General features: G+C 47.3%; 1 protein-coding gene across 4 annotated transcripts in view; it reads right to left on the reverse strand.

The window, feature by feature from the left end:
- Positions 1-12,031, reverse strand: part of LOC148390266 (protein FAM107B-like) — a 33,457-nt gene extending 21,426 nt beyond the window's left edge. The window contains exons 1-2 of one of the 4 annotated variants that reach the window (XM_088390525.1): positions 11,548-12,031; positions 7,417-7,622 (exon numbers count right to left, since the gene is read on the reverse strand). Coding sequence is in view for 1 of the 4 variants with exons in the window: in XM_088390527.1 (XP_088246653.1) it covers positions 7,417-7,440 (24 nt within the window). In the remaining 3 variants the exon portion in view is untranslated. The remainder of the gene's footprint in view (positions 1-7,416; positions 7,623-11,547) is intronic. The other 3 variants (XM_088390527.1, XM_088390529.1, XM_088390524.1) reach the window with 3 other exon arrangements.
- Positions 12,032-12,555: the final 524 nt, after the last annotated feature.

Genomic DNA, 12,555 nt, shown 5'->3' on the forward strand with positions numbered 1-12,555 from the left:
CCTTCTCCATTTTCACCCTAGGCAGTGACGGCTGGATAGTGTTAAAAGCGCTGGAGAAATCGAAGAACATGATCCTCTCAGTGATAAATCACTGCATCGTCCACCCCAACACCAGGCAGGTAAGCAAACTGCAGGGGGTCCAGCTGCGCTCCCACTAGTGAACGCAGGTGACCCAAGATGATCCGCTCCATAGTCTTCATCAGGTGGGAAGTCAAGGCAATAGCCCTGAAGTGGTTAGGCTCCTTGGGGTGCGGCACCTTCGGTACGGGGACCACGCAGGAGGTCTTCCACAGTCCTGGGACCTTGTTCAGGCTCAGGTTGAACAGGTACATGACCACGCCACTCAGCTGGTCTGCACAGTCGCTGAGCAGTCTCAGCCAGATGCCATCTGGGCCCGGAGCCTTCCCTGCCTTGACCTTTCTGAGGTGACTCCTCACCTGAAGATCTGTAAAGGAGAGGGTAATGTCGGAAGACCGGGGTGATGGAGTGGAGACAGCAGAGTAACTCCGGGGGGGTGAGAGTGGGTTGGTGAGCTGGCGGGGGGGCTGGAGTGTCGAAGGTAGCAGAATGAGGTGCGGAGCGAGGTGAAGGGGCGGGGGGGAGGCGGAACCAAATCTGTTGAAGAACAGATTGAGTTCATCCGCCCAGTCCTTGTCCCCATCAGCTGGTTTCCGATCAACCCCTTTACCATGGCCCGAGATGGACTGCAGACCCCTCCAGACGTTTCTGGCGTTGTTAAGCCCCATTTGCTTCTCCAGCCTCCTCCCGTAGTTCTCCTTCCCCTGCCTGATCTTCAGCCGGAGTTCCTTCTGGATTCTACGCAGCTTCATCACATCCCCCGAACCAAAGGCTCTCTTCTTCCCATTAAGCAGAGCCTTTATTTATTATTTATTGGGGAAACAACGGACCAACTTGGAGGGCACAGTGGTCTTCACACAGAAATTTATGTAGTCCATAACGCAGTGGGTCACGCTGTCAATGTCACTTCCATGGGGGCCACAGAGAGCTTCCCAGTCTGTACTCTCAAAGCAGTCTCTCAGCCTGGCAGTGGATTCCTCAGACCACAACATCACAGACCTCCTCTCAGGTGGACGCCGTTTAACCACTGCGACCAGATGGACAAGGTTGTGATCCGAGCGACCAAGTGGGGGGAGGGGGGAAGAGGTGTATGCATCCTTGACATTAGCATACAACAGGTCCAAAATTCTATCGTTTCTGGTGGGGCAGTCAACATATTACATAAAGGTGAGGAGGGAAGAGACCAGGGAAGCATGATTGAAGTCCCCGGAGATGAGGAGGAGAGATTGGGGGTGCTGGGTTTGAAGCCTAGAAACGATAGCGTGGATTCGGTTCGTAGCGGTAGCAGCGACAGCCGAGGGAGGGATGTACACAGTTATAGCAATAACATGTGAAAACTCCCTCGGGAGGTAGCACATCGCATGCTAACCACCAACAACTCCAAGTCACTGGAGCAGACTCGCTCCTTAACGCTGACGTGTCCGGGATGGCACCATCTATTGTTCACAAACACAGCGAGTACCCCACCTCTCCTCTTACCGCTCTCCGTAGCACTCCTTGTCAGCCCGCATCACTTGAAAACCGTCCAGGGAGAGGTGTGAGTCGGGCGAGAGATCGTTCAGCCATGTCTCCGTGAAGCACATGAGACTGCATTCGCGATATTCCCTCTGCGTCCTGGCTAGCGCCGTTAGCGCTTCCATTTTGCTTAGAAGAGATCTCACGTTTCCCATGATGACCGACGGCAAGCACGGTCTTCCGCTGCCTGCACTTTACTCCGGCTCGGCATCCTCTTCTCCGCGGCCGTATCTCCTTGGGAATCTCCGGCCGCAACCCGCAGGGAAGGGGTGTGTAGCGCCAGGCTAACAGCTGATTGCGGGTGTAGACAACAGAGCCCCGAGTATGCATAGCTCACCCGACGCCGTACCAAAAAGTTCCAGAATCAGTAGGGAACAAACTATGAATGTTACAACGTGAACATCCATATTTGCGCACTAGCCTAAATCAATAATGTGAGAAGTTGAAAAACAACAAACTCACTATAACACAATCAAAAACACTAAAAGAAGGGAAGAAAGGTCAGAGCTGCTGTAACAGGCTGCCACTCGAGCGGCTCCATCAAAAAACAAAACAAAACAAAAAACCCCCTAAATTTACGGATCGATATGAAAGGGAAACATAAGTAAGCAGTACCAATGTGTTAGATCGGTCAGTTCCGATCATTTTATAAGAAATAGTTTGAGAAACGCGATTGTTTACAGAGGGCTCATAAGTTATTGGCTAGTGCAGGGGTCGGCAACCCAAAATGTTCAAAGAGCCATATTGACCCCCCCCAAAAAAGGCAACATAGACTGTCAATACAAGAGCTGTATGCCTACTATCAAAATAATTAAGCAGACGTCATCTGATGGCGCCGCGGATGGCTGCCACGGTGAGTCGCTCTCTGTTTCTTTGTCTTATTTTGTGTGTTTTCTGCGTCTTCTGCTGTCCATCCCGGATCACTTTTACTAGAGAAGCACTGTTAAACATCGGTCAGTCTTCTTCTGGTATTTTCTCTCCTGTTTTCTCTGATTCAGACTGTTTGTCGGAGATTTTAGCCGGAGCGGCGGTGCTATACAAGCTAGCGCGACGGCGGCGACGCGGAAAACGAGCCGGAGCCCTCGTAAAGCTGAGGCAGAGAGGGTTCCGTTCTGCCCTACCGTCAATTCATCTGGCGAATGTCCGCTCCCTGGCGAACAAGATGGACGAACTGCTGCTCCTCACTTCGAGGAACACGGACTTCAGCAGATCCGCCGCGCTGTGTTTTGTTGAAACGTGGCTTAGCGAACGAACCCCCCACCACGCCATGGAGTTAGCTGGGTTTCGGCTAACGCGTGCAGATCGCAGCGCGGAGCTCTCCGGAAAATCAAAGGGAGGTGGTCTCTGTTTCTACATTAATGAACGTTGGTGTACTGATGTCATGGTGTTGAAAGAGTTTTGCAGCCCTCTCCTAGAAACACTTTTCATAAACTGCCGGCCGTTCTATTCACCACGGGAGTTCTCCTCGATCGTCATGGCGGCTGTTTACATCCCACCACACGCACGTGCGAGTGAAGCCACGCAGATGCTGGCTGACCAGGTGACAGACATGGAGAAACTTCTACCAAATTCACTAATCATTGTTCTGGGTGATCTTAACAGGGCGAACCTCGCACACGAACTCCCCAGATACAGACAGCACATAACGTGTCCCACCAGAGGGGCACAGACACTGGACCACTGCTACACCGTAATTAAGGATGCATACCACTCTGTGGCTCGTGCAGCTTTAGGACTCTCGGACCACTGTCTAGTTCATCTGATCCCTGCCTACAGACAGAAACTAAAAACTTCTAAGCCTGTGGTGAGGACTGTCAGGAAGTGGACAGTGGAGTCAAGGCAGAACCTCCAAGCCTGCTTTGACTGCACCGATTGGAGAGTTTTCGAAGCTGCAGATTCAGACTTGCATGAACTCACTGACACTGTCACATCATACATCAGTTTTTGTGAGGATCTGTGTGTGCAGACTAAGACCTTCTGCACGTACAACAACGACAAACCTTGGTTTACACCGAACCTTAGGAGGCTGCGCAAAGTCAAGGAGGAGGCCTACAGGAGCGGCGACCGGGACCTGTTCAAGCAGACCAGAAACACACTGAACCGAGAGGTCAGGAAAGCCAGGAGGTGTTACGGGGAGAGCCTGGAGAGACACCTCTCTGCCAATCCTGATCCCTCAACAGTGTGGAAAGGCCTGCAGAGCATCACGGGCTTCAAGAAACGAACCCCCCGTCCTGTGGAGAGCCCAAGGCTCGCTAACCACCTAAACAGGTTCTACTGCAGGTTTGATCGGTCCTCCCACACAACGGGACTTCCTGCAGCACAATCCACATACTCACCAACCCCCACAACTGCTCTGTCCACACCTCCATCACCGTGGTCACCGACTCTCTCTCTTGCAGAGGCCGCGCCCGCACTCCAGATTCGCGAGGAGGAAGTGCGCCAGATGTTCCGAAGACAAAAGATCAGGAAGGCACCGGGCCCAGACGGCGTGTCACCTTCCTGCTTGAAAGTTTGCGCTGAGCAGCTGGCGCCCACCTTTGCACGGATCTTCAATCGTTCCCTGGAGCTGTGTGAGGTGCCCGCGTGCTTCAAGAGCTCCACCATCGTTCCAGTGGCCAAGAAGCCCGCCATCACAGGTCTAAATGACTATAGACCTGTTGCACTGACATCTGTGGTCATGAAATCTTTCGAGAGGTTAGTGCTGAACCACCTGAAGGATGTCACGGGCCCCCTGCTGGACCCCCTCCAGTTTGCCTACCGGGCAAACAGGTCGGTGGATGATGCGGTCAACATGGGACTGCACTACATCCTGCAACACCTGGACACCCCAGGAAAGTACGCCAGGATCCTGTTTGTGGACTTCAGCTCGGCGTTCAACACCATCGCTCCTGACATCCTCCAACAGAAGCTCATCCAGCTCGCGGTGCCTGCCTCCACCTGTCAGTGGATCACCAGCTTCCTGACCAACAGGAGACAGCGTGTGAGGCTGGGGAGCATCACATCTGACACTCTGACTACCAACACTGGAGCCCCTCAGGGGTGCGTCCTCTCCCCACTGCTCTTCTCCCTCTACACCAACGATTTCTCCGCAAGTGACTCTTCTGTGAAGCTCCTGAAGTATGCAGACGACACCACTCTCATTGGACTGATCCAGAACGGTGATGAGACTGCGTACAGACAGGAGGTGGAGCGGCTGGTCCACTGGTGCAGCCAAAACCACCTGGACCTGAACCCGCTCAAGACCGTGGAGATGACAGTGGACTTCAGGCGAGGCCCTTCACCACTTTCACCCCTCACTATCCGCAGTAATACTATTCTCTCATCAGACACCTTCAAGTTCCTGGGAACCACAATCTCTCGGGACCTGAAATGGACCGGCCACATAGACTCTGTCCGGAAGAAGGCCCAGCAGAGGCTGTACTTCCTGAGACAGCTCAAGAAGTTCAACCTGCCGCGGGAGCTGCTGAAGACCTTCTACACTGCCATCATCCAGTCTGTCCTCTGCACCTCCATCACTGTCTGGTTTGGATCGGCCTCCAAACAAGACAAGCACAGACTGCAACGGACAATAAGGACAGCAGAAAAGATAATTGGAATCAACCTCCCATCTATTCAAGACTTGTACCTGACCAGGACCAGGAAACGTGCAAGTAACATCTCAACAGACCCTTCGCACCCAGGTTGCAGCCTGTTTGAACTACTCCCCTCCGGACGCCGTTATAGAGCTCTGTACACTAAAACCAGCAGACACAGAGACAGCTTCTTCCCCCAGGCTGTCGCTCTGATGAACTCACACCACTCTTAGAGTCTCAGAGTCATTACTGTGCAATAACATCCTGCTTTCCACACCTTTTTTGTTTACACTGTTTGTACTATGTGTCCTCTCTGCATCCATTGCAGCCTGGTCATCCTAGAAGAGGGACCCTCCCATCTGTGGACTTTTCTCAAGGTTTCTCATTTCCCATAGCTGGAGTTTTGAGTTTTTCCTTGCCCTCTTGGGAGTTTAAGATCTGGGGATGTCTGAGAATATCTTTCATTCTTCACATGTGCTGAGTGTTGTTGTTAGTCACCTAAATGTTGAACAGAGGCTGTGATTTACCGAAGTCAAATTCCTTGTTTGGCACGCTCAAACATGGCGAATAAAAAACTCTTGAATCTTGAATCTTGAATCTTGAAAATACAAAGCAACAAAGCGACGCAAAACGTCGCCCCTGGATAGCCAGCGGACTTTGTTGTGCAGCAGATCGGCATATTCGCTGTCGACTTCATCTAGCAATTCACGGAACTGGCGGTGGTTTAATGCTTTTGCAATTATTTTGTTCACAATATGGATGACAAGGTTCATTACCTCCATACACTCCGGTGGGAATGTTTACGCACACAGCGCCTCTTGGTGGAATATGCAATGGACAAACTTTTGCGACCCTCATACTCGGTGCGCCGTCTGTAGTGACTGAAATCATGTGGTCAGTGTGTATCTTTGTCATTGAAACGCTGCAGCAGAGCCTTGCAGATGTCCTCCCCCTGTGTTTGGCCTTTTAGTGGTATCAATTTCTTCTTGCGGCCCATTAGAGTTCACGTACCTGCATAGCAGAGCTGTCTATTCAGTATCGGTCAGGTCACACGACTCATCACAGGCAATTGAGAAAGCTGGAGCGGAATTGATGTCCTTGATTTGCTGATCGGTGATATTGTTTGCTATTCAAATGACCATTTCCTTTGCTGTTTTTGTGGAGAGAGGCATGTCTTTAATTTTCGGAATGATCTCGGTTTTGTTTTTGCAGTCCGAAAATAGGCACTCTGATATTTTGACGAATGAATCCTTCATGTACTCGCCACCAGTGAATGGTTTTCCACGCTTTATTATCTCCCGGGCTGCAAAAAAACTTGCGGCAGTCGTAGAGTTTGGAGATGCACTCCACTTCTTGAAACAGTTTTTTCGTTCCTCAAATTGCAACCTTCCTCTCAGTTCCAACTGGGTGATCGGCAGCAAATTTAGCATGCTTTAGCTGAAAATGTCGCTCCAAATTGCTCTCCTTGTTATATTTGAAAACTTCTCATTGCAAATCAAACATTCAACAAATCCGTAACTTTTGTGCATTTTGCCGCGTCCTCCTCCAGCGCCTTTCTTTTTTGTCCCTCTCCGCACCGCCTTTCCTCTTCTTTTTACCACGTTTGAAGTCCATTATCCTCACTTGCACCACTTGCTAGCTACAGCAGACGGTACCTGACATAGTAACACACCCCTTCCTCCACACGCGCTCTGTGTGGTTGATACGGACTGTGGGGGCGGGTGTTAATTGATATAAACCAATTGTCTTTCCCTCCTCACATGCTCCTGGCCTGAGTGGCCCGACCTATCTCTCTGATAGGCGCGCTGCCGCACCAGGAGACTAAAATAAGAAAAAAAAAACCCAGAGAGACGCAGGCCAGCAGGCCTATCCTAGGCCGGCGCTTCGAGAATACTCCCGGTTCTCCCGATGGTCAGTGCAGGCGTGTCTTTGTGCAATCCAGTCCAATGCAACAACTATTTGAAGTGCGTTGATGTTGAAACTGCACACAACGTTCTGACAATGTCCAATCCAACTTTTAGGGACTCGAACTTGAAATGAAAAAGTTTGACAACCGCTGACAACATAATAGACAAGCGTTTTAAAGGAAAACAAAACCTTGGTGAAACTAACCCGAGAATCAGCATTGTTTTGTACAGAAAGGTCGTCAACATGCTCGGTTGGAGCGGCTCGTCTTGTTCTCGCTGTTCTTGTTTGCTGAATGCAAGCACCGAGCTCGATCTCAGCTCAGGGAAAGGAAGAAGCGACCAACCTTTTTGCTGTGAGACGCTCCCATGCTGTCGGTGGCGGCAGGCTCCCTTCTCCTCTCTGGCTCGCCCAATTTGTGGCAGTGAGACGTTATCCTTCCGGTCTTCCTCCTCCCTGGCACGGGTTAGTTTGCCAACGGCGAGAAAGAGGAAGCTGAGTGTAATGAAGGGGAGGCCACCTGTCCCCATTCTGACTTTCTGCTCCTGCCTGCTAAGAGATTAAAGTTAAGTGGTTTAAGTAATCTGATTACCTACATGTAAGTCTGACAAATGAGATACGGATGCCGAATAGTGCAATAGGGAGATTAATGTGATATTTATCGTGCACCTGAAGCAAGCTCAATGTACGTAGTCGTAGCTACTTAAAAGTGAAGCGAGAAGCTGAAATTCGCAGTCTATGGCCAATTTTAAATAAAGCAAGGCCACTAATTGATGAATCAATTATAAACATAATGACCAACTAATTAGTGTGAAGGCAAAGGCCTTCACACTATTGTTACTCGTGTTCTTTATTATTGTGTGAAGGCGAAGGCCTTCACACTATTGTTATTCGACAATTTTATTCCCCCTACTTTTTTGACGCTTAACTAGTTCTACATACTTCAACTGATTCACTCCGTTCCACTTTTAACTTATTCCAAATATTCATTACATCGTTGCTAACATACCTTTCATTTAAAAATAAATTCCCTTTTCACAAAATTCACAAAGTTCCGCAAAATTTTTCCCCATTCATTCTTAATGGCAGATTCAACATTTCACATTTACGTCGTTCCAGTTTGAAATTCACATCATTTAGCACATTCAAATCACATTGGGTACATTCCCAACATTGCCTAATTAAAGAATTTCACGTTTTTACGTATAAAATTTGCGCAAAATTTCGCAAAATTTCACCAAATTTTGTTTTTCACTTCTAAATTCTACATTTTCAACCGATTCAACTCGTTCCAACTTTCAACTGTTCATCTTTTGCCTTCCCACTCACCAAAAATTTTGAATTTTGAAATTCACACCAAATTTTCCAAAATTTAGTTTTTCCTTTCTAATTTCAAAATTTTCAATTTTTAATTCAACCCATTCCAACTTTATTCACTTTGTTCACCTTGTGCTTACCATATTCACCCCCTTCACCCCCACTTCCACTATGCTTACACAATTCACCTCTTCACCCCCACTTCCATGGTGTGGCGGCCATCTTGGATTGACCATGAAGTGCCCCAAAATGAAAACAAAGTGAACCGGAAGTGCCCCAAAACAAACAGGAAGGCCCCCAAAATGAACAGAAAGTGACCCCATATGAACAGGAAATGAACCAGAAGTGCCCCAATTTTAACAAGTGAACCGGAAGTACCCCAAATCAAATCGGAAGTGATCTACATCAAACCGGAAGTGACTCGAATAAACCGGAAGTGGCCCAAATAAACCAAAAGTGACCCCAAATAAACCGGAAGTGACAATGCACAATGCAGGGGATAAGAGAATAACAAGGAACACCTTAACAATAAACACAAGGAAAACCTAACAATAAACAAAATAAACCCAAACCACAATCAAAACCAAATAAACTCGGCCCATGACCTATGTAGACCAACACAGTACTCCAAATATTTCCCCATTAAAAATGTAAGCCTTTTTGTGTAGAGCACCATTGATTTCTAATCATTGACCTAATTTTATCCTTAATTTAATCCCAATCGCGAATGCCCCCTACTTAATACTTAATACTACTTACCTGGTGTTCTTTTAATAAAAAGTGCCCCCTTGCTATGTCGTTTTTATTTGTTGTTTTTAACTCTAAGTGATTCAAATCTTTGACTTATCCTTACATGTGTCCTTGTATAGTCTTATGTCATAACCAATCAATAATTCCTCCTAAATTTAAAATCTGCAATCATAATTTAATTTTATCCAATTCTACAATGTATGTTCTCTCTTACTCTCACATTTTTATGAGGGCTGGGCACTTTCCTTGTTGGACGAGTTTCTACCCACAACCCTCAGATTATTGATTGATAGTAAGATGATGAGTGTGCGCAACTGATAGGATACAAAATGTTAATAGGAAGATTTGGGGTGTAAGGAACAAATACTACACATGAAGACTGATAACACGAAGATAGTTTTGTGAAATTTGTGTCCCAGTGTGTTCTGCCCTAGCGCATGGCACAAGTCCTGAACTGAGTCCTTGTACTCTGCTGGCTGCCTCAAAATCAACAGAGGACTGTCCCTGGTCATGAGACACCTTTGACCTTTGGGAGAACAACAGGAACTATTATCATGCCGGACGGTCCAGCCCCTGAATCATCATCATGAGAATCTAAGAGGAGAGGCTGCTAAAGACTTGCACGAGTCACATGAAGTCAAACTGGACACATTGCTAAAGACTGCTGAAGCATTACAAAGTTGATGGAGTATGGGACAAAAGGGATGGAAGTGTGTTTGGGTGCTGGGGCAGACTTAACTGAGGAGTTTTGATAAAAGAGGGAATAATAAGGCTGCTTATTGACACTGAAACGGGGATAAAAAACAAAATACATAGATATGGTCAGTGAAGATGCACTGACAAATTATAACGACAGCGTGATCAGAAACTTTGCAAAGTGGACAATGATCAATAGAAATTAAATAATTTGAATCATAAATTTTTATATGTAACTTAGCATTTCGAAGACAAAATTAATCTAACTGAAATAATGAAATTTTATAATTGGACCAGTGAAAATTTGGATTCGGGCAACAGAAGGCTGAATTGCTAAACTTAATTGACCTTTATCAAAACAACAGAATTTAATTACACATCAACTGCGACTGATTTATAGGATGCATATTTCAGCTTGAAGGGGTGAGGGGCCATAAGAAAGTCGGAATTCTGGATAGTCAGCAATATAATAATACAGGGCACTACTTAATTAAAAAAGAATACAGTAGGGCTTTAAATAACAAATACATTGACATGACCCTTGCGACAATTGATTTAAATGGCAATTTATGATAGGCATTTGGGGTTAGGATTAACAATCCATCCATCCATCCATTACTGATGCGGCTTGTCCTTACGAGGGCCACGGATGATTAACAATAATAACTAGAATTATTAATTTCCGTAGAAATTGCGTGTGAAGGCGAAGAGGCTGAATAAAAATTCGGGGAAAGCTACAAGATTATGTTTAAATTTGGAACGCGTTGAATTGGTCAGAAAATTGATAAAAATATAGAAAGAATTTTGTAAAATTGGGTGTGAATTTTAAAGTTGAAAATTTGAAATTTGGGGAGTGGGGAGTTTTGGAATAGGTAGGCATAAGATGAACAGTTAAAAAAAATTGAAATGAGTTGAGTCAGTGGAAAAAAAGAAAAAGAAGAAAAAAGGAAAACTAGAAGAAATTAGAAGGGAAAAAATGAAACTTTGCAAAATTTTACCACAATGTTGGAAGTGAGGATGTGAAATTTGAATTTGAATCTAGGAGGTTAAAAGTGTAATGGAGTAAATCAGATGAATTATGTGGAAGTAGTTAAGATTAAAATAAAAGGAAGAGGAATACAGAAGAAGTTGAATAATAATAAAGTCAAGGCAATTCAAATTGATATAGCCCACAATTAAGTCTCAAAGGGCTTCAAATGTACAAAAATTGCCTATTTAAAATACAAGAACAATAAGTGTGAGGGCCACAATGATGATCATGATAGCAAAAATATTTCTAATTGGTTTTGATAGGTACAAAGGGGGAACATGGAAGAAGGTTTTCAAAATTTGTGATATAGCGTGACTCAATTATCAAGAGTAAGTATTTCTTTTTAATTCTAAGAATTGGCATTAACAAAAATGAGAACGATAATCCAAGGTTATAGTGTAAGTGGCGGGAGGAAGCTGTGTATATTTTTTAAACATTATTTTCAGTATCATTGTCAGGCACGGGACAAGGCAAAGGACTCGGATGCAGAGTCGTTTCTTTCTTGGATTTATTCCAGCAAGCACACTGAGCAAAAGTACAAATCAAAACGCCTCTTGCGAGGGAAAACACGTGGCAAAAAGTACAAACAAAAGGCGTCGCACTGAGGCGAGACAAAAAGGCTATGGGGATCACAGTACTAACAAAAGCGTCGCTCGGTGGCGAGACAAAGAGGAGGGGTCTTACTGAGAGCTCGGACATCAAGGAATCGCTGGTGGTCGGGACGAGGCAAGACACACTGGCACAGGACAAGGGGAAGACGCGGACTAAATACACACAAAAGGGCGTGGACACAGGTGCTGACCATTATTGTCAATTACACAGGTGCACACAATCGGGATCAGGGAAGACAAGACAACCAACACCGAGGAAGGAAACACGAACTGAAACGGAAGGGATGACAAAATAAAACCGGAAGTAAAATTACGACATCGACGAGACAGAAACCCGGAAAAATAAACGCGACCGCATGACAGAACCCCCCCCCTAGGGTCGGATCCCAGACGGCCCAGGAGCCCCAGGATGAGCCGCATAAAAGTCCTCAAAAAGTCCCGGGTCCAAAATATAACTAGGCGGCACCCATTGCCGCTCCTCCGGCCCATAACCCTCCCAGTCCACCAGGTACTGCCAGCCCCGGCCTCTTCTGCGCACATCCAATAGTTCTTTTACGGTGTAGGCCGCCCCACCTCCCACAGTCCGCGGAGGTGGAGGCGGCGCAGGATCTGGCACCAATGGACTGTCCACCACCGGCTTGACCTTCCCAACGTGAAAGGTGGGGTGGACTGCAAGGGACCTGGGCAAGCGGAGACGCACCGCGGCCGGGTGCACGACCTTGGCGATGGGGAACGGACCCACGAAGCGAGGCGCCAGTTTCCTGGAGTCCCCCCGGTGGGGAAGATCCTTGGCGGACAGCCAGACACGTTGACCTCGCTGGTACACGGGCGCCGGACGTCTCCTCCGGTCAGCCATCCGCTTGACCCGGTCCCCCTGTCGGACCAGCGTGGCCCGAGCCGCCGACCAGACGCGACGACAGCGGCGCACCAAGGCGTGGGCCGAAGTCACCGTCACCTCCGGCTCACTGTCAGGGAAGACTGGGGGCTGGTAGCCATACACACACTTGAAGGGGGACATACCTGTAGCCGTGGTGGGCAGGGAGTTGTGGGCATACTCCACCCAGGAGAGGTTCTTGCACCA

Source organism: Syngnathus floridae, chromosome 11, assembly GCF_059516105.1.
Source record: "Syngnathus floridae isolate MCC-2025c chromosome 11, RoL_Sflo_1.0, whole genome shotgun sequence".
NCBI lineage: Eukaryota > Metazoa > Chordata > Actinopteri > Syngnathiformes > Syngnathidae > Syngnathus > Syngnathus floridae.